Source organism: Urocampus carinirostris, chromosome 5 (assembly GCF_059441175.1).
Source record: "Urocampus carinirostris isolate Australia breed hairy pipefish chromosome 5, RoL_Ucar_1.0, whole genome shotgun sequence".
Classification (NCBI taxonomy): Eukaryota; Metazoa; Chordata; class Actinopteri; order Syngnathiformes; family Syngnathidae; genus Urocampus; species Urocampus carinirostris.
Window position 1 is genome coordinate 33,794,558 of NC_142353.1, and position 22,461 is coordinate 33,817,018.

The window sequence follows — 22,461 nt, forward strand, 5'->3', positions numbered from 1 at the left end:
GTTTGTCTCTCTCTCTCTCTACTGTTTCTCTTTTGGTTTATTTGTCTACTCTCTCCCACTTGTTCTCTTTTCTACTCCTTTTGTATTTCTCTCTTCTCTCTCTCTCTTTGTTCCTTTCTTTTTCTCTTTCATTTCATCTCCCTCTTCCCTCTCTTTGTTCTTTACTTTTTCTCTTTCATTTCATCTCTCCTCTCTCTGTTCCTTTCTTTTTCTCTTCATTTCATCTATCATCTCTCTCTCTCTCCCTCTCTTTGTTCCTTTCTTTTTCTCTTTCATTTCATCTACCCTCTCTCTCTTTGTTTCTTTCTTTTTATTTAATTTCATAAATCCTCTCTCTGTTTCTCTTTGTTCCTTTTTTCCCCTTTCATTTCATCTATCCTCTCTTCTTGTTCCTTTTTTCTTTCATTTCATCTATCATTTTCTCTCTCTCTTTGTTCCTTTCTTTTTCTCTTTTCATTTCATCTATCCTCTCCATCTCTCTTTGTTCCTTTCCTTTTTTCATTTCATCCATCATTTCTCTCTCTTTGTTCCCTTCTTTTTCTCTTTCATTTCATCTATCCTCCTCTCTCTCTTTGTTCCTTTCTTTTTCTTTCATTTCATCTCTCTCTTTCTCTCCCCTTCTCTCTATCTCTGTTCTCTCGCCATCTCTTACTATCCATCTTTCTCTATTTCCTTCCTCTCTCTTTCTTTCGTCTACTGTTCCAGCCCGTGTGACAGTGTTTTTACCATGTGGCACGCTAGCTAAAATGAGTTTGACACGCTCTAGTTGGACTCGGTTGCATTGCTCTTAAAGTACAAAAATGTACTATCATTTTCTGCTCTGAAGCAATTCATCGCCATTGACGATTACACTCGACAAATTCCTATACTGCCATCGTCAGTTCAAGTCACCTAATTCAGTCACGATCATTGACTGCTATAGTCGTCAAATTCATCCGCTGTTCTTGACAGTTTTAGACATTTAGTCATTCACTGACATAGACCGTTTTAGACACGATAACGTATTCATTCACTGCCATTGACGGTTGTAGTCGCCTAATTCATTCACTGGCATTGACGCTTATAGAGGTCAAATTTATTCACTGTCGGTGATGGTTGTATACGTCAAATTCATTCACCGTCATTGATGGCTAAAACGTCAATTTACCTCCTTGATTTTGGCTGTTGTAAAGGTCAAATTTATTCACTGTCATTGACGGTCATGGGCATCAAATTCATCCTCTGCCATTGACAGTTGTAATATTTTTATCCACTGTCAACGTCAAAGATTTGTTATTAAAAAAAAAAAGTCCCTTATTGGCAGAGAATGTATCCTCATTTTTTTATATTTCATGTTTCTAGGAAAATAAGTGCATTCATACTTCAAATAAGCACAGTGGTCTAATCTTACAGATGGTAGGTAACTATACTCATATAAAGCAAGGAAAATAAGAAAATGCATATTTAACGTAACAGATGGTAAATTGTTTTGCTCATTTCAAGGATTCTAATCCTGGTAAAAAATGTATTTCTTTGAATAAGCAATGTTCTCTATCATGTACTAGGTAAATGATAGAGCTTATTTTAATAACTTTTTTTTAATTGAGAAACAAAACAAAATAAGAACAAATATATACGTAAAAAATGGTCTCTTCTACAAATGGTGAATTGTTTTTTTCCTATCTAGGTAGGAAATATTTCTTAAAATGGGCCAAATTATCTACCAAATCCTGGATATTAGTTTGGGTCTATATCAGGGATGTTCGTTATTCTAATAAAGAAACAGGAAAATAATCTTAAGACAATTAAAATGAATATACTTAAAAGGAGACAAATTGCCCCTTCTAGCAAATAGCCAATCAATGTGCTCATTTTAAGTAAACATGTCTTAGAATTAGTCAGATTGTTTGCTACATGCAAAAAGAAAAGGAAAAAAAGAAAAACTGCTTGCTTTTTCTTATTGTATTTCTGAAACAAAGAAATATCTAAAATATTTTAAAAATGAACACTTTCTTATCAAGAATATTGTTTATAATTTTACTATAATATTTTCTACCAAGAATATAGTATATGTTGTTAAAATTGTTTTATGTATGTAACGACCCTCAATCATGCGCGACACAAGGGTTCACAGTCACTCGGTTTCTTGCCTGCATTCAATAAACAAAACGATACAAAGAAGTCAGGACGTCTGTGCACGACTGCACACGGGACATCACTCATCTTGCCGCACATCGTGGCGTGGTTCCATTGAAACATGTTGCATCTCAGTAATCATCGTTTCAAGCTGCATTACTTTACTTTTAATTTGTGATTTTTTTATGCATCATTTAGCAAAACTTGTATACATTTACATACAAAAATAGTTTGTGAAAGCAGCTCCTATATTGAGCAAAATATGAACTTTTACCCAAACTGATATTGGGCACAGCTTACCTTCAGCACAAGGTGATATAGCTGAAGGTACGGCAAGCGCAGAAGCCCATAAAGTGCCAAATGAGAAACAGTCGCACACGCCCATGGCTTAACAAATGAATGCGGTACCACAGTTTTAACAGTCATGCAATAAAAACACAGATTTTGTGAGAATTCAAAAAACTCTAATCAAATTTCAACTCTGTTACATGTAGCTAGCATAGTATCAAGAACGTTTCAAGAAATATTTTGGCTCATTGTTACTATTATTAATATCAACAATAACTTGTTCCTTTATTTAGTGAGGAACAAGTAAAAATATGCTAAAGAAAATGATTTCAAACTAGCACAGTTTTCTGCCTATGGGTAAGAGTCTACATTTTTGTGGTTGAATCTGAGTTGTAGGGGCGGCATTAGCGCTCGGCTTGGGATCGAGAGATCGCAGGTTCGAATCCCAGCTCCGTGCTATATGTCGAAGTGTTCTTGGGCAAGAATCCCTAATGCCCCCAATAAGCAAGTCGACGCCTTGCATGGCTGCATGGCCGCTTTTGGTGTGTGAGTGTGTAAGTGTGAAGCACATTGTAAAGCGCTTTGGGAGGTCTTCATTGACTTGAAAAGCGCTATATGAATGCAGACCATTACCATTTAATGTGAAAGACTTCAACCGAAGAATACGGGGACAATTCTCAAAACAGTTCCCCATCCGGTCCGGGCCTGAGCCTCCGTTTCCTTTTGTGTTCAGATTCGAGCATCCATTAACAGGGCAGCCGCTAGCGCTCCCATTCCCACCATCACAGTAACACGGCACCAGTCCGTAAGTAGCTTGCACCCAATTGCCCTGTAAACCTGCCCTGTAGTTTTTTCCATGGAAATCTCAAATCCAAGTGCCTTTTATCCCCCCCCTTCCAATGCCAATTCCAGGATGCCTGCTGATTCACAGATACCCACCTCTCCCAGGCTACCCTAACTCTCTCCCTGGTTGTGTTCTGTGTCATTTTTAGCCGTTATGACGTTTTTTTTACCGTATTTTCCGCACTAAAAGGCATATCATGTTTAAGGCGCACCCCCAAAAGTAGTATTTAATCATATATTTTTTCATACGAGACTATAAGGTGCATGAAATTGAGACAAAAGTACAGGCATGAAAATCTCTCACCTTTAGGAGAAATTCACCGTTTTGATGTCAAAAAAGGAAGACCTACCTGAATTGTGTAGATCCGAGGAGAAAATGTTCTGAGGTAGGGAAGACGGTTGTGTCGCCATTGCACCATGGCTGTTAACAAGGACTCTGCACACTGTATCAAGGTTTTGTAGCATTCAAAACGGTAAAACTGAAAATACATACATATATATGTACATCTGGTGTCTGCCAGCCGTATAAAAAAAAGAAAATGGCGTCCCAGGCGCCATTTTGACGAGCTCGGTGTTTGCGAGTAATTAGCATGCTGTATTACAAACCGCTATGGGCAATTTCTTATTGTAAACAACAAACGTGAATAAGAATAAATAAATAAAACAAAACTTTGTGACACTTACCGGCGATGCAACCTCAAAATGACATGATTGCAATAACTCAGACGGTAGAAAATGGCGTGCTACCAGTCTTCTGTCTCGTACCTACCGAAAATCTGACTTCCGGTTTTCCATTATGACCACGCACAAAGTTGCAGTGACCTAAATGCACCTCTAGATGGTGCTAACAACATGTGATTAAAAAAACCCATAAATCCTTTCACATTTAAACATTGCAGGACAGAAAAGGAGTACTGCTTTCCGAGATTTCCCAGAGTGAATTGGGTGTTTGATTTCAAATTTGTTACACTATTTTTGCTCACAGTACCAGAGACTATTGTTCAGGGTTCGTACGGGTGCTTGAAATACCTGGAAATGCCTGAATTTTAGTGTTTCGTTTCCAAGGTCAGGAAAATGCTTGACTTTTGTGTGAAGTGCTTGAAAATGCTTGAAGTTCTTTCCATATGATATGATTTTTCTATGATTAATTTTTTGCCTTTATTTTTATATATTTATTATTTATTTTATTAATTGTAGGATGTCGTTGTTATGAGTCCGGGAATGCCTGAGCTTTTTCTTTGGGTATTTTTGTGCATTTATTACTATTGTTGAATTTGTTTGTATTTTATGACATTATCAGTCCGATGACAAAAGAATATTGAATTAAATTTAAATGTATACTGGGTTTTATTTTATCTCATATATTTACAACATGATATATTGTTAATATTCAGAAAAAGTCTCTAAGGGCTGCACAGACCACACACTCTTACATCAATTTATAAACAAATATGCATATATTTTTATCAGACCAATAACAATGACATAACGATATCAATAAAATAAACAATATACTTAACTCCAAAATGACGCAACTGCTATTGCATTGCTTTGTATGGCCTTGTCACGTGAAGCATGATCGCCCCCTACAGGTGCAATAGGAGAAGTGCATCAGAACAGGTAAATCAAACCAAAATGCCAATGCTATGCTGATAAAATCAGCTTACAGCAATGCAGAAAAAGCAACTCTTTGGTGTACTGTATATGATGACGAATTGGACTTAGAATATGTTGTTATCGTGTTCATAGTCTTTATGATTTCAATCGTGGGCGCATGTTTTGAATAATGTTAGTCACTTTCAAAAAAAAGTATAGGTATTTTAATCAAAAATTAGGGGTGTATGTTATATACAATGAAATATGGTGTTTCCTTCACTCCCTTCTCACCTTTTTAAGCCCTGAGTGTCCCCTGCCCACTGCCCGAAGATAGCTCCGGCGCCCTTGCGACCCTACTGTGGATAAGCGGTGCAGATAATGGAAGAATAAAATTAAAAAGAAAAAGAAAAACAAGACCAGAAGATTGTGTTGTCCTTTAAAATTGGAGTAAGCTCTTATAGTTGTGAGCATTCACACCAGTATTAAAGCATTCTGCATTACGCCTGACTGCAGGAAAGCTCATCCCAGCAGTGTCTGCAGCCTTCCAATATCCACGTGCTGATTCTGGTCCTGCACGGCGGCAACATCCTGGACACGGGCGGCGGCGAGCACAGCGGCAAGCAGGCCGACGTCAACACCATCGGCGCCGCGTTCGATTCCGTCATGCGCGTCCACTACCCGGCGGCATTGGGAAGGCTTGCCGTCCGTCTCGTCCCTTGTCCCGCTATTTGCGCCGATGCCTTCTCACTGGTGTCCAAGTAGGTTTATTTCTGATTTTAGATGTTGTTGCAATGAATCAAAGAATGAATCACATTTTATTTTGATCAATCAAGTCATTAGAAATACAAGACATTAGATAATAATTATAAAGACAAAACGCTCAGGTCTTCATTCACGCTAATTTTAGCATCCCGTTTTTGTTTTTTAGTTCAAGAAAAAAAAAACATTATTCCAATTTAGGGATGCACCAATATGGGTTTTTCAGGACCGATTCCGGTTATTAGTATTAAGAGGAGAAGGATGTCAAGGTTAAAATTTCAGATTGTATCAGGATGAAGAAAACAACACACACTGAGTGGGAGATTCAGGTTTTTGATAGCCCTTTCATCAGAGGCGTGTGCTTCCAGGATCTGATCAGAAAGAAATCACGCTACGCCCATGGCAGGAGGCTCATGTTTTGGAAAACACAAGAATGAAACAACAAATCTGATTGGTTTAAACAAGATTACATGAACACAGGACACAAATCTGATTGGTTTAGACAGGAATCACATGTTTGAATAAAGTGTAGATGGCGTGCGAGTATAATAAATGAGCAATAAGGATAGTGAAACTTTGTAATTGTAGGGGGGCAAGCTCTTGAGCAGACTTGGAATTTGGGGAGGCAAGCTCTCGAGCAGGCTTCCCGGCACTGAAAACGAAGTCCATCTTCATTATTAGTTAGCAGACCCAAAGAGGATAACATTGTTGCAAGCATTCAAACAGCCCCGGGATGTGATCGTTAACTTCGTTGAGCCACTTTTGAGGATAACATACAAAGGCAAATTCAAACTATAATCAAACTTTTAATTTCCCTTACAAACGATAACCGGTATTTGGAGCCGATATTCAAGTCATCTTCTGGCAGCATGGGTTAGCAATTCACGCAAATCTGTTCCAAGGGAACTACTTCAGCAGTACGCAGACTGGATGAAATAAAATCTACAAACGAGAAAGGTGCAAAAGGATAGCCATCTCGTGCCCCGGGAAGCTGTTTTACTTCTCGGCACCCAAACAGAACTGAGAGCGAAGTCGGCGAGGAATTTTCCACTCCTGCGACACCCATAGCAACTGCTTCACCTTTGGTGGTGTGGAAGGAGGAAGCAGTCTATTGTAAATTGAGTGTGCTTCGGTAAGGTTAGAATACAAACTTAAAATAAGTAAAAATGAATAAATACAGTACAATAAATACAGTACATAATCGTCAATGCGCAAAAATCTTTAGGAAGCAAACAAGATTGTGAACTGAAAAAAGAGAGTGAAAGGCATTGTGGGAGGTAGTTCAGCATATCGGCATCTTCATGATGCATCTTATAAAATGTCAACCGATAGCATTTTGAGACATAACTCATCATATGCACACCATAAAGTTTGAAAGTTTTTGTGTAAACAAAATAGTTTGTTGTTGATATCTTAGGAGGGGGGAATGCTGTAAATAGTGGCTGAAAAAGCATCTTTTTCCACAATGTTTGGTGAAATAATTATTAAGTGGGCACACCATATCCTAAGTTCTGCTGTATTTAATTCTATGATGATTATAAAAAAGAAATACAGCTTTCTACATTGTGCATTTGGATATGATGGCTTCTTTTGGAACACATACTTGTCAACCTCAGCCGATTGATCCCCGTCATTAATGATTGAAATTGCTTCGATCGTAAGTCACAATTCTGATGGCAAATGTTTTGAAAAACCACTCAAAACTTGTCTGGACCTTTATTAATTACCTGGTTGTTTTATGTCCCATGGAATCCAGCGGGACATGTCGAAAGTTGCATGGATTGAAGTGCTACCAGTTTGATACCGGCATTTGATGTTATTGCTGTATTATTACTATTTAATTATAATGTTATTACCATTAGAATTAGGGTAAAAATAGCTTCAGTCAACCGCTAAAACATCATAGCCAGTTTAAAATCAAGTTTCTGAGAAAAATCACTGTTGAGCTATTTTCAGAACCTGGGTGTACTCAGGTGTCTGTGGGCACCATGTTAGCGACCCCTGAGATTGACCATTGGGGATTCTCAATGATTTGACTTTACTACATTACACCCCTTTTTTTGTCAAATTACTGAGCTTTTGTGTGCCATTGACAGCTATAGACGTCAAACATTCGTTTTCCATTTCGATCCATTGACGCCTATAGCTGTCCATTTTTTATCGATCGGTCACTGAATATGTAAAAGTCATGCTAGTGACAATGCGCCCGTCTCGCACGGCAGCTTGAGCCCGTACGGCTACGACGAAAGCTACCTGTCCAGCAGCCAAGATCACATCCCGCTGGCGGCGCTCCCCCTGCTGGCCACATCCGCGCCTCAGTACCAGGAAGCGGTGGCTGCCGTCATCGTCCGAGCCAATCAGGTCTACGCAGATTTCATCAAGTCTTTGGACGGCGCCACCTTCTCCGGCCAGGTCGGTGGCATGCCTTTGAATCGCTTTCAAATAAGTTTTTGATTGAGATCCACATCCGGGAACTCAGTATCCTGGAGCCGGATCCAGACTTTCTGTTCTCAGGCGGGCCGGATCAGTTAAATCAGGGGTGTCAAACTCATTTTAACTCGGGGGCCACACTATAGAACAAACATTCTCTCGGGGGCTGGACTAGTACATTAGAGAGAAAGAAAATGAGAAAGTGCAAAAGAGAGGGCGAGGAAAAGAGAGAGGGTGGGACAAAAAAAGAGAGAAAGGGAGAAAAAGATGGAGAGAGATAAGAAAAAGAGAGAACGTGAGAAATATGAGAGATAAAAAGAGAAATAGTAAGAGGGGGAGAAAGCGAGAGAAAGACAGAAATCCAAGGAGAAATAGAAAGAGAGAAGGAAAATAAGAAACGGAGAGAAACAGAGAAGGGGAGAAAGAGAGAAGGGGAAAGCAAACGAGAGAGAAAGAGAGAAGGGGGAAGCAAAAGAGAGAGAGAAAGAGAGAAAAAAGAGAAAAGGAAGAGAGAGCAAAATAAAGTAAAAAGAGAGAGAGAGAAAAAGAGAGACGGGGAGTGAAAGAGCGAGATAATGGTTGAGAGAAAAAGGTAGGAAGAGAGAGAAAGAAATACAAGTACAGCCTTTGTGAGAGGCACCTAGCTTTGGCAACATCAAGTGGACGTATTTCAACCTGCAGCATTCAATCCCAAACCTGTCTTTTTTCATTTTCTCCTTTTATACTTCCTTTTGTTCTTAACTTCTTTATACAACATCATCATTCGTAATATAATGCATCAAAGCAAGTGAGCCGTTTGACAGCCGGCTCTCTTGAATGAGTTGAGCCGAAAAAGCCGGTTCTCTAAAAAGAGCAGACCTTTCACGACACAACTCGAGATCGGCGTGCAGACGAAAACTCGAACCGCGAGACCAAAACAACATCTGCCGGATCTGCCTGACGAAAAGTTTGAAGTGCGGTAAATCTTTGTTTAAAAAAAATGTAATCGGGTAATAATGACAATTTTGTGTCAAAAAAGTTGCGTCCCAGGGACGCACGTTGATTTGATACTATGCGTCCCCAGCAAAAATGATGCATCTAGGACGCGGGCAAACGAGAACACTGGTAACCTACCCTACATATTATAATCAAGGATGACATGGGATGTATTCTAAAAATACATCTATTCACAAACAACGGGGATAAGATTTTCTGGTTTGCCACTGAATGTGTTAACTGGTTTATTTTAACAGTTGAGTGAATGCAGTTTTACACCTGAACAAACTCACCCAACACTCTGGCTGGGAAGATCATTTGGTTTGCATTTATTAAAAAAAAAACATCATAACTTTGATAGAAATAACCTAGAGACTCGCTTCTTTTTTTTTTACATGTATGGCTGGCCAGATTAAATCATCCAATTGGCCAGATCGAGCCCGCCAGCCATATGTTTTGCATGCCTGGTCTAGAGTAAACATACATTGTGTTCTGCAGTCTGATTGGCTAAACAGTCCCTAAGAGAGTAGGTATCGGTCAAAAATAAATAAATGTTTAGAAGTACACTCTAAGGTTCTGCGTCTAGGACGCAGGGACGCGGGTAAACGAGAACACTGGTATTGCTTAATACACGTTGACAGAAACCGTCACAATTTAGAAGGCGGAACGAGAAATGTGGGCCTTTTCTTGACGTTTTAAACCATCCAGCATATTCGTCTCGCTTACTTTCACGATTATTACAGGTTGATTATAACAAAACGCTTGGCTTTTAAAATGTTTAGAACCAGATATAACCAGACGGACGTGCGCATATCAGGCATTAATATGGCGTACACAATTTGAAATGGTCAAAAAAACGTATACAATCCGGGTAAATCATCAAACAAGGGTTCACCTTACTATAATCCTCTTAGGTGTGCCTTGTCGGTGACTGCGTCGGAGGAATCCTCGGGTTCGACGCTCTGTGCAGCAGCAACCAGACAGTGACAGAAAGCCAGAACAGCAGCCGCAGGGGCAGTCTCATCAGCGTGCAGGTGAGCCAAACGCTACTTGGTTAGAGCTGCCATGATACGTCCATGTTGTCAACAAATATCGGCAATAGGAATGATATAGAATGATTTCTATTGTAGCCAAACCCATTTTTCCAACAGAGTGAAGCATCTTTCATGAATATAAGTTTTGAGAGTCGCTCATGCTCAATAGCATCACTGTCACCAGCGGTGATATACAGAAATTTGGTTTAAGATCAGGGGGCGGTGTAATTGTTTCCTGTGCAGTCCTTTCAGATATTTTGTGATTAAGGGCCCCACAAATAAATGGGACTTGACTTGACTAGAAATTAAGACATTATCGTAAGTATGTGTGCCAAAACTTCTAATAACTGATAATATTACTTAGTAACACATTCAAATAATTATTTGAACAACATGCTCTTTTGTTATTTCTCACAGTTCGAAATCATGGAAGGGTCTGAAATGTTCATCGTAGGTGCATGTCCACTGTAAGAGAGATAAACTAAAAAGAAAAATCCAGAAATCACAATGCATGATTTTTTTAACAATTTGTTTGTGTGACATAGCTGCAAATAAGTATTTGAACACCTGAGAAAATGAATGTTAAGATTTGGTATAGGAGTCTTTGTTTGCTATTACAAAGGTCAAACGTTTGCTGTAGTCTTTCACCAGGTTTGCACACACTGCAGGAGGGATCTTGGCCCACTCAGATCTTCTCTAGATCAGTCAGATTTCTGGGCTGTCGCTGAGAAACACGGAGTTTGAGCTTCCTCCAAAGATTTTCGATTGGGTTCAGGTCTGGAGACTGGCTGGGCCATGCGAGAACCTTGATATGCTTCTTACAAATTCACTCCTTAGTTTTCCTGGCTGTGTGCTTTGGGTCATTGTCGTGTTGGAAGACCCAGCCACGACCCATCTATGATTCTTTGACTGAGGGAAGGAGGTTGTTCCCCAAAATCTCTCAATACACAGCCCCAGTCATCCTCTCTTTAATGCAGTGCACTCGTTCTGTCTCATGTGCAGAAAAATACCCCCAGAGCATGATTCTACCACCCCCATGCTTCATTGTAGGGGTGGTGTTCTTCAGATTGGACTCTTCATTCTTCTTCCTCTAAGCACACTTAGTGAAACTATGACCTAAAAGTTCTATTTTGGTCTCATATGAACACAAAACGTTCTCTCATGATTCCTCTGTATCATCCAAATGGTCTTATGCAAACTTAAGATGGGCCTTGACATGTGCTGGTTTAAGCAGGGAAACCTCTCATGCCATGCTTGATTTCAGATAATGTCGTCTTAGTGTATTAACTACAGTAACCTTGGAAACGGTGGTCCCAGCTCTTTTTAGGTAATTGACCAACTCCTGTCGTGTAGTTCCGGGCTGAATTAGAATCATTAAGACCCCACGAGATGAAACCTTGCATTGGGCCCCCTTCCGATTGAAAATTACCGTCATGTTTAACTTCTTCCATTTTCTAATGTTTCCTCCAACAGTGGACCTTTGTTCACCAAGCTGCTTGACAATTGCTCCATAGCCTTTTCCAGCCTTGTGGAGGTGTACAATTTTTTTTCTCTGGTGTCTTTGCACAGCTGTTTGGTCTTTGCCATGTTATAAGTTAAAGTCTTACTGATTGTATGGGTGGACAGGTGTTTTTATGCAGCTAATGACCTTAAACCTTTCATCACTAGTGGTAATGTAATTCAATACCAGCAAAGGCAAAGAGAACAAATAGACAATTTCGTCACAATATTACACCAACAATAGTAAAGACAAAGTACCAACAATGGTAAGAGAACAGACATGCATATTAGTGGCTCTGCAAAATACATGATTCACACCGGACCCTAATGGTACTGAAGAAATGGAAAAATGGGCTTATAAAGTCTTTAGAAAGAGCTGAATTTGGCCAGGATAGAGATGTGCCAACCCTCTCTCACCGACCCGTTTCCCAGCAGGACCAGGACCTCCTATCGCCAGGCAGCATCATCAACTGCGGGCAAGGGTCGGCCTCGCCCACCCTGGAAGGTAGTCGCCACCTGAGCCGCAGCAACATCGACATCCCGCGAAGCATTTCTGGCGACGAAGCCAAAAAGCAGCAGCTGCAGCGCAAGAGAAGCGACTCGTCCACTTACGAACTGGAAACCATCAAGCAGCACCAAGCCTTCCTGTCAAGGTACCGAAGCCGAGACATCAGCCGGGAAGGTTTCCCAATACTGAGATTAAACTGGAATTGCAGCTTGCACTCGAGCGTCCTGCGAGGCGGTGATGGGACCTCGCGACGATCGAGCAGCAGCACCATGCTAGACGGAAGCGCGCAGTGCAAGCTGGACTTTGAAGTGGCCGACTTTTTTCTCTTCGGGTCGCCGTTGGGTCTGGTGCTGGCTCTGAGGAAGACTGTCATCCCCATGCTGGACGGTGAGTCGTCGGTCGTTACATTTTCGGGGGATTCAACCTCTAAAAAGTAATCATCACAGATCGTACGGGTGGTTGAAAATCCTAAGGGTTAGAGAGTGCTTGAATTTTGGGTAAAGTGCTTGTAAACGCTTGAAACTGTTGCCATGTTCCACAACAAGACACAACACTGCTCTCTAGTGACTTCACTTTGCCATTTCAATTCTTCGTCCCTCATGATTAACGGCATTGCACGGCATTTTATTTTAATTTATCTGGTCCCCTTAGGGAAATTCATTTTCACCAACTGTACCAGGGGGTACAGTCTGTGCTGTCGCAGCAGAGTGTTTGCCAAATAACCAATATACAACACCTGGTATTCCCAGGCAGTTTCCCATCCAGGGACTAACCAGGTCCGGGCTTCCCGAGATTGGGTGTTCTCAGGGTGCTATGGCCGTAAAGATTATCTTAAGTGTTATCACCCCCTATGCGACAGATGCATTCTACACCCAAACAGGGCACAATCAAATGTGTATTAATGTGAAGATTACATATCAATTATGGACATTTTTTATGGGCCATGCGAAAAATGAAGGTAGCGTTTTCCAGTAGTAACTTATAATGAAAGCTACATTTTACTGTCATTTTACCTAACACATATTCGGGGGGGAAGATTTGTCTCTAAAAGATTTACACACATATTACATGTATCCATAAATTAAGTATATTTGCGATTTACTCACGATCTAAAAATCATATGTCTTGGTAAATGCACACGCAAGATTGCAAAATGGCAAAATCTTGTGTGTGTAAATTTCATATATTTTTTGTAGATCTGCAAAGTATGTTATTTACGCTAGATTTTATTTTTTGTGGTACTGGAAAAAGTAAAGAATTGCCTTTGAATGCCCTTAAAAAGTGCTTGAATTTGGCCATGGAAATCAAATCAGAAAATATGAGGGAGCAGGTCCATGCATAATTTTGTATAATACCAACAGAACCTTGAAATCACATCTTAAACTAACAGGGAGCCAATGCAAGTTAGCTAAAATCGGGGTCATGCGATCAAACATTCTTGTCTTATTTAAAAGCTTCGCTGACGCATTTTGTACCAGTAGACCAGAGAGTAGTGCATTACAGTAATCGAGACGGGAGGTTACAAACGCATGAATTATAATCTCAGCATCGAACTGGGACCGCATAGGTTGAATTTTAGCAATGTTGCGAGAATGGAAAAAAAGCTTTTGTGGGAATATTCTTAACGTGTAACTGAAAGGACACTGTCGCTCTCCAAATTTCAACAACTTAGTGGTGCTGATTCCTTCATTGGAAGATACAGTTCAGTGTCATCTGTATAGCAATAGAATCTGATATTATACTTGCGGGGCAGCACGACGACGCAGTGGTTAGCGTGTGTGCGGAACAGTTCTGAGGTCTGGGATCAAGCCTTCCTGTGTGGAGTTTGCATGTTCTCCCCAGGCTTGCATGGGTTTCCTCCTGGCACTCCAATTTCCTCCCACATTCCAAAAACATGCATGTCAGGTTAATTGGCCGGTCCAAATTATCCCTTGGTGTGAATGAGAGAGTGAGTTGTCTGTCTCTGTGTGCCTTGCGGCTGGCTGGCAACCAGTTCAGGGTGTCCTCTGCCCACTGCCCAAAGATAGCTGCGACCCTGCGACCCTACTGAGGATAGGCGTTGCGGATAATGGATGGATGGATTATACTTGCGAATAATATCACCTAACAGAAGCCTATAAATCCTGAAAAGAAGGGGACCAAGTACTGAGCCCTGCAGAACACCACAAATAATACTAAAGCTGTGTGCACTCTGTCTAAACATAACAATGACAATAAAGACAATAAAGCTCAAAATCTGCAAATGAGGGAGCCAGCGATTACCGAAGCGCTAAGTAGCGAGAGGTCTCGATACGGAACAAGGACGTAACGTCAAATATTTCTTGCCTCCTCCTGCAGTGGCCCAGCTCCGACCCGCCTGCCAGCAGGTATACAACCTTTTCCATCCAGCCGATCCTTCCGCCTCACGCCTTGAGCCTCTTCTGGAGAGGAAGTTCCACCTGTTGCCTCCATTCAATGTGCCGCGCTACCAACGTTTCCCACTAGGCGATGGAAATTCTACACTGTTGGGTGAGCCGTCCCACTCTTAGCTTACCACACACTTCACAAATTACAAAAACACACAAGTAGAAGACACTGTCCTCTCTGGATGTCGTCTTGTTTTTCATCAGTGTCACATAACGATTGAAACACTGTCTCCAAAGAAAAATTGGACATTTTTCTTCTGTTTGTGCTTCTTGGGAAGCCGAATGTTGTCACAGCTCTGCAAGGGGTTCAGTATTTTTATTCAATGTTGATGTAAAAAAAAGCTTAGTACAGTACACCCCTGAGAAACAACATTAATCCTTTCTGAGGTGGGGATCACCGAGTGAAATCGGCGTATAGTGGGTGATATAAAAATATGACAACCGGAAAAAAAAGGTTTAGCGCCGAACTTCCCATGCGGAAAACTTGCCCAGTGCCATGTCGCACTGCCGCCGTTTTCAAAAAAGTGTAAAAACGTAGCACTGCCATTGCAATTAATTGGGAACATTCGCTCAGATACGAAAAGAGCTTTGTTGGACACGGGGCCCAACTGTAGCTTATAAGTTGTGCATTACAATAACCTCCTGTAAACCATTAAAGAAGAATTGACACCCTGTCATGGCGAAATCACAAAAGCCTCAGTACTGATATTTAATACTGTAATTTAACGAATCAAGTCTGCTTACTCGCAGATACAATACCTAAAAATAGTACACACTATTGTTGTTTCTAGTCTAATTAAATGAGTTAATGTATTTATATACTAAAGCCATATTCCCCTATTGGGAGGTGTCTAGAGTCAAGAACACATTCACATTTTTGAGGAGGGGATTCCCAGCCCCCAACTGATGTGTTGCAACTTCTTGTTGGGAGTCATTAGGTGATCAAACCCCCCCAATTCCAACCCCAAATCCTGAGCGCCAAGCAGGGAGGCAATGTTGCTAGTATTAGGTATGAGCCGGGTGAGGCTCCAACCAGCAACCTCCAAGTCTCGGGGCGGGCGCCTTACCCCCCAAGGCCACCAAGCTGGTGTATGTATAATTCAATAATCCATAACAGAAGAGCACCTTCAGTGACAGACTGCTGTCACAGTCTTGCTCCACGGACAGACTGAGGAGATCATTTCTTCCTCATGCCATGAGGCTCTTTAACTCCACCCAGGGGGAGTAAAAGCCCACATTAAACCACACCCCCACATTTTCATATTACCTTATTTCTTTTACAGTGTGTATTTTATGTAGCACTATTAATAAATACTATATATCAACACGTTACATTGGGTATTTATGTACCATATTCCTTTTACTTATTGTTTTATTTTCAACACGAGGATACTGCTGGAAGTGTGAATTTCCCTGAATAAAGTATCTATCTATCTATCTATCTATCTATCTATCTATCTATCTATCTATCTATCTATCTATCTATCTATCTATCTAATTTAAAAGGGCCACAATCATCATAGATCTAGCTCCTTTATTCTCCTCTAAAAATGCACAAGATTGATGCGTTTGGATTTGAATTGTACAGATTGTGTTTCCGGGGAGCACGCTATCAGATCCTCCTAGACTGTCCACACACAAAATGTTATCAATCCATCCAGGGTTGAGTAGCAGAAGTCTACCCGTTTGTTTTGGGGGCAAAAATAGGGCAAATCAGTTGTAATACCTAAAAACTCCATTCAGAGCTTGACTTTTCTGGTGTCTCTTGTTCTTTCTTCATTTGTTTTTGTGTCTCCTTTGTCCTCTCTTCCTTCTTCTCCTCTTCACCCATTCCTCCTTACCTTTCCCTTAATGCGGCCTGCGTAGTGGAGACGGTCCAGAGCAACGCTACGCTGCTACTTGACAGCGGTCCGCCCGCCATTCCCCGCTGTCAGGAGACCATCAGCGAGACGTGCATTCCCGTGCCCGTCCTCAACTGGCACGAGGGCGTCCTCAAGGCCTCCACACCCGAGTGTGTGTAGCCGCTCCTGGCACGCTCCTCTTCACTTTCCTCCTTTCATCTCTTCTCGTCTCCCTCCTTTCATTCGTTCTCCGTCACAATTCCTGTCGCTTCTCTCCATAGGAGTCTCAGAATGTACCCTTTCGGATTAGTTCTTTAACTCATTCGCTGCCTTAGACTACAGAGATCCATTCTAGCTAAACTGCAATCGTCTGCTGCAGACGCTATAGATGCCATCAATCCATTTTAGCTAGCCTGACAATGAGGGCTACAGACGTCAAAGATTGAGTTTAGTTAGTACGGCTTCAGAAGTCAAAGATGGACTATAGCTAAGCTGCTATTGACGGCTACTGACATCAAATATCCGTTTTTGCCAGGCTGCCACAAATGTCAAAGATTCCTTTTAGCTAGGCTGCTTTAGACAGCTATAGACGTCAGAGAATTATTCTAGCTACGCTACCATTGACCCTTTTATAGCAAGGCTGCCATATACTATCACATATGTCAAAAATCCATTTTATTTAGCTAGGCCGCCGTAGACTAGTATGGCTCTCATCCTAGCAAGGCTGTAGTTGACCGCTACAGACATCAAAGATCCATTTTAGCTTGGCTGCCACAGATGGCTATAGATGTCAAAAATCCACCTAAGCTAGGCTGTCATAGACTAAGAGTCATTTTAGCTACACTGCTGTTGACAGCGGCAGATGTTGAAGATACATTTGAGGTAGGCTGTCAGCGACAGCTATAGACGTCAAAGATCTACGTTAGCTAAACTGCATCTGACAGCTATATACATCAAAAGATTCATTTAGCTACATTGTCGTTGACAGCTACGGACGTAAAAGATCAATTTAAGCGAGACTGACATTAACAGCGATAGACTTCAAAGATCCACTTTAAGTAGGCTGCCGTATGGCACAACATTCATTTGGACAGGTAACTTAAAATTAGTTTTACCTGGTTATATCAGTATCAGAAATTATTTTCCCCCCATTTTATTAACACTCCACTTATTGAAACATGAAGATTTTGTTTGTTTGTTTGTTTGTACATGATTCAATTGTTTGTTTGTTTGTACATGATTCAAATTGAATCTTTTCTTCCGGCGCCGTCACGAATGGCAGCCACTCCAGCAGCTCCCGTGTTATTTTCGATTGTTCTCGATTGTTCTCAGCTCAGGGATGCTGCTGGAAATGTGAATTTCCCTTCGGGGATGAACAAAGTATCTATCTATCTATCTATCTATCTATCTATCTATCTATCTATCTATCTATCTATCTATCTATCTATCTATCTATCTATCTATCTATCTATCTATCTATCTATCTATCTATCTATCTATCTAGACGGATTCATTTGAGCTACTTTGTTGTTGACAGCTAGATATCCACTTAAGCTAGGCTGTCATTGATATTAATAATCTGTTCTAGCTAGGATGCCGTTGAGAGCTATAGATGTCATCAAACCATTCTAGTGAAGCAGCCTTTGACTGCTACAGACGTCAAAGATCCATTTTAGCAGGGCACTATCACAGACAGCTATAGACGTCAAAGATCTATTCTAGCTACACTGCCATTGATGGCTACCAACATGAAAAACAATGAAAGTCATCGTCGACTGTTAACGTTTTTTTGTCGACTCCGACCAATCGTTGCAGCCCTATTTTGTCACGTTTGTTAGATTTTCTGCGCCATTTATCATCTTCTGCCATTTCATACCCCTTACCCTTAGGTTCCCTTGTCTCTTGTCTAACGGGCTCTCCCTTGTTTGGCTCACTAGCGGATGTTGTTCAGTCTCATGGTGGTGTCTTCATGGACAGTTCGTACCCCTCGTCCCCCGTCACGGGCCCCTTCTCCAGGGGCCAACGCCGCGCCAGTGAGGTCAGCATTGCCAGCCAAGTGTCAGGAATGGCAGACAGTTACACTGCCGGCAACATAGCCAACAGTAAGTGCACTCACACACCAGAGAGCCAGAACACACCAAACCTTCGGTCTAGGACTCGGGAGCGCCCCCTGTGTGTCCGTATCACTGTCTTGAGTGTGAAATGCAAAGTGCATTTTCTCCCAGTGCTGCAATGCATCCTGGGGACAAACCGGCATCCTGTTGTGTCTTGAATGTAATTGTCTCACACACTCACACAAGACTCATCGAAATTCAATTGAAGGTCTTCTATGGAAGAACGATTCTCTCATGTAGAAATGAATGTGTACACAGACAACATACCTACAAATGTATGCCAAACAAATCAAGTAAAACATGATTGAATTATGTAAAACAGTGTCGTGAAAAAGTATTCCTGAATTCTGTGTTTTAGCGTATTTATTATCACTTACTAAGGTTTCAGATCATCAAACCAGTTTTACTATCACACAGCGACAACCCAAAGAAATACAAAATGCAGTTGATTCCATTCATTAGGCACAAAAAATTCAAATTCATCTGTCCCTATGTGAAAAGGTAATCCCCCTTGTTAAATCACAAAGCAACTGTGACTCATCACAGTTTTGGAGAAGCTGAGTTAAATTCCACAGGCCATACCCAAAATTGTGTTGAATCAAGAAATTACTTAAACTGAAGTGAAGTAGGCTGCAAAATCTCAAGAACACAATTAACATCCCGCGATCCAAAGAAATTCTAGAAGAAATGAGAAAAAAAGTGATTGAAAGCTGTCAGTTCGGAAAAGGTCAAAAATCAGTTTCAAAGGCAGTAGGGCTTCAGCAAACCACTGTCAGAGCCATTATCCACAAATGGAGAAAACCGGGAACAGTGGCACAACTAAGAAAACTCAGAGTGAGACGATGGCACATCAAGGAACATCAAAAGCACCTCAAAAAAACATCCAAGAAAACTGCTTCACTGGCCTCAGCTAAGGTCAGCGTTTATGACTCTGCAATAAGAAAGACCAATCCATCCATCCATTATCTGCACCGCTTATCCTCAGTAGGGTCGCGGGAGTGCTGGAACCCATCCCAGGCATCCTCGGGCAGTGGGCAGGGGACACCCTGAACTGGTTGCCAGCCAGTCGCAGGGCACACAGGGACATACAACACACTTGCTCAGTCACACCCAGTGTTCTCGTTTGCCCGCGTCCCTGCGTCCTAGATGCATCATTTTTGCTGGGGACGCATCGTCTCAAATCAACGTGCGTCCCCGCAATGTTTTTGACACCAAATTGTCATTAGTCCCCGATTATTATTTTTTTTTTTTAACAAAGATTTACCACACTCCAAACTTTTCTGGGGTTCTGGTCCCCATTGACCGCAAAAAATAAGGGATCTTGGTTCCTGTTTTTACAAATTTTAAACTAAATGATATAATAATGTGTTAATAATTTAACATATATGTCTCACCGTATAGGTCGTACCACCGGTCAAACTATGAAAAAAACTGAGTCATAGTCCAGACAATACAGTATGTAAATAAAAAAATAACAAAATTATTTACAAAATGCATCAAAACAATTTTTTTTTACGGGTAATCTATATCCATTAACACAGTCAAAATCCTTGTCCTTTGTTTCTGACCAGAACAGCTTTGCTAAATTTCCACTTTCAGGATCACTTTCCGTTCCTTGCGGCTCCTCAGAAATGATGTCGGCTTGTGCGAAAGCTCGAACAACAGTCCCGGCAGACACGTTAGCCCGAGCGTCGACAATCCATTCTTTCCATTATAATCTGCTTGAAATCTCTTTGCCACCGTAGTCCTGGTCCAGGTGAAAACAATGACACGGTTTCATGAAACGAAAGCACCAAGACTCAAGTCAATTCCCGTTTACTTGTATAGCTCTTAATCACAAAATGTCTCAAAAGACTGCACAGGTTACAATGACACCGTCCCCTGATCTTAAACCAACATGCAGGCAAGGAAAAACTCAAAACCTCAGCAAGAGGAAAATAAAAAAAACATAAGAAGGGGCCTCGAAAGTGGTAATCCCCCTTCCGGGATGACCAGGGTGCAATAAATTTAGCATTGGGTAACAGTACACAAAACATATTGAAAATCAATAAAGAAAACAATAGGTAATATGTTGAAAATTGTCCAAAAAGTGACACCAAAGACTTTTAAATATCTAGATACCCTATGGCAGAAATGCCCGTGATCACATTTTCACTGGCCTGGGGCCTATCATAAAATAAATATGCACCATAAAAAAATTAACCATTTCACCAGATGAAGGCAGCCCATTTGCCACCTTGCCCTTGGGTTTCTGTCAGAATTTTGGCCCACTCCATTTCCGCCATGGCTACTGTTAATGAAAAAAGGAAAGTTGACTATGAGGGCCGCAGCTTCCAGGACTAGTGGGAATTGGAGTTTTTCTTTGACCGAAATCCGAAACAAGTGCGTCTGCCTAATTTTCCAAGAGACTGTGGCTGTTGTTTGGAACATAATAACAAGGGGGCACTGCCAGACACAAGCTAACAGGAAACAAACGCTGTAGAAAGGTGAACCAACATGAAGCTGTTTTAACAGCACAGCAGCGCTGTTTTACGAGAATGAAATGAAAATGCTGCAAAGGCGAGCCACGAGGTCTCCAAGCTCTGAATAGTCGTCCCTCACACATTTTTAGCTTGCCAAATCTGTCCCACTTTTTGAAAAGTTTGGACACCCCTGCGCTACGGCGTTAGCATCCATGAGTACTTCAGCAAACAATAGACGGATGTGACGTTTGAGCATACGGGACATGGTGGCCTTCACACAGGAGACGCATAAATGTCGAATTAGTCTCTCAAAAATATTGTGTTTCAGACAAAAAATATGACTCGAATCTGTGACCTTCTAGTCTCAGGGCGGGCGCCCAACCGTAAGTCCACCGAGCTGGTCTCTGTCTGCGGCTTTACACCACAGCACCGCACAATTTCTAGAAAATGTGACACTTTTATGTGCGCCTTATGGTCGTGAAATTAAGGTGTATGGCATATATTTGTAGGCATTTCTCCATTTCTTTCTACAAGATCGCTCTTCCGTATTCTCCCCGAAGACAGTGCAGTACCCATTTTTTTTTTGTCTTTTGCTTCCCTCTCTAGCCCAGAAAGACGGGTTTAGTCAGACCAAAAGTTCCGGTCTTTTGTCCGAGCTGGCCCTGTCGTCCCAAAACAAATTCTTCCTGAAAAGTCCTCCGAAATCCCGCAAGAAACTGTCTCAAGGCGCCCGGGAGAAAGACAGGGAGGCCGCGCAGTGCGACAGCCAAAGTCTGGGCTCCGACAGCTGCCTGTCGCCCGGCCTGCAGGGCGCTATATTCGATCTGGTCTCGCTGGACTCCCAGGCCGCGGTGGACCAAGGTAGACCCGAGACCACCACCGCTTCCTCTCTCAGGATTTAGTGCCCTGCTCCAAATAACCTTCCTCTTTTTCTCTGATGGGTTTCTGGTGTTTATTGTTTTAGTCTTTGCGAAACAGCTGCTGCCGCTGCTGCTGGGGATCGCTGCCGAGTTTTCTCAAATGATTGATAACTTTTCGCCTGACGTCAATCGCATCCTCGGATGTCAACAGTCGGCCATATTGGATGGGTCCAACAGACGCAATTTGATGTTGTCACGGGTCAACGTTCAAGGTTTTCTTTAGGCCCCCCGAGACAATATTGAGAGAAGCGAAAGAGAAAAATGAGCTGCAGTTTTAAATATGTCCACTAGATGTCGCCCAAGCCAGGTGCCACTCGCAGTTACCTGAGCTGTATTTCATTTTCTCTTTCTCTTTCCTTCTCTCTCTTCTGTCTCTTTTTTCTCTCTGTCTCTCTCTGCCTCTTTTCTTTTATTCTCCTTTTCTCTCTCTCTCCTATTTCTCTTTTGTTCTCTTTGTAGCTCTCGTTCTTTCCCTCTCTTTTTTCTCTCTGTCCTTCCTTTCTCTCTTTCATTCACACTCTTTCTCTCGCTCTTTGTGTCCCTCTATTCTTTCTTCGTCTCAATCCTTTTTTCCGTCTTTTTTTTATCTTTCTTGCTCATCTTCTCTCTTTTTTCCGTCTCTCTCTCTCCTTTTCTTTTTACTTTTTCTCTCTTTCTCTCTCTTTTTCTCT

The 22,461-nt window shown here is 41.5% G+C and overlaps 1 protein-coding gene across 9 annotated transcripts in view; it reads left to right on the plus strand.

Moving 5' to 3' along the window:
- The window catches only part of LOC148366098 (membrane-associated phosphatidylinositol transfer protein 2-like), a 102,932-nt gene that overhangs the window by 65,161 nt on the left and 15,310 nt on the right, over window positions 1–22,461 (plus strand). For 2 of the 9 annotated variants that reach the window (XM_088336510.1, XM_088336511.1), the window contains exons 10-18: window positions 3,137–3,208; window positions 5,356–5,600; window positions 7,824–8,013; window positions 9,921–10,040; window positions 11,976–12,435; window positions 14,386–14,556; window positions 16,320–16,466; window positions 18,232–18,396; window positions 21,477–21,731. In XM_088336510.1, coding sequence (XP_088192636.1) covers window positions 3,137–3,208; window positions 5,356–5,600; window positions 7,824–8,013; window positions 9,921–10,040; window positions 11,976–12,435; window positions 14,386–14,556; window positions 16,320–16,466; window positions 18,232–18,396; window positions 21,477–21,731 — 1,825 coding nt within the window. The remainder of the gene's footprint in view (window positions 1–3,136; window positions 3,209–5,355; window positions 5,601–7,823; window positions 8,014–9,920; window positions 10,041–11,975; window positions 12,436–14,385; window positions 14,557–16,319; window positions 16,467–18,231; window positions 18,397–21,476; window positions 21,732–22,461) is intronic. The other 7 variants (XM_088336512.1, XM_088336514.1, XM_088336515.1 and 4 more) reach the window with 7 other exon arrangements.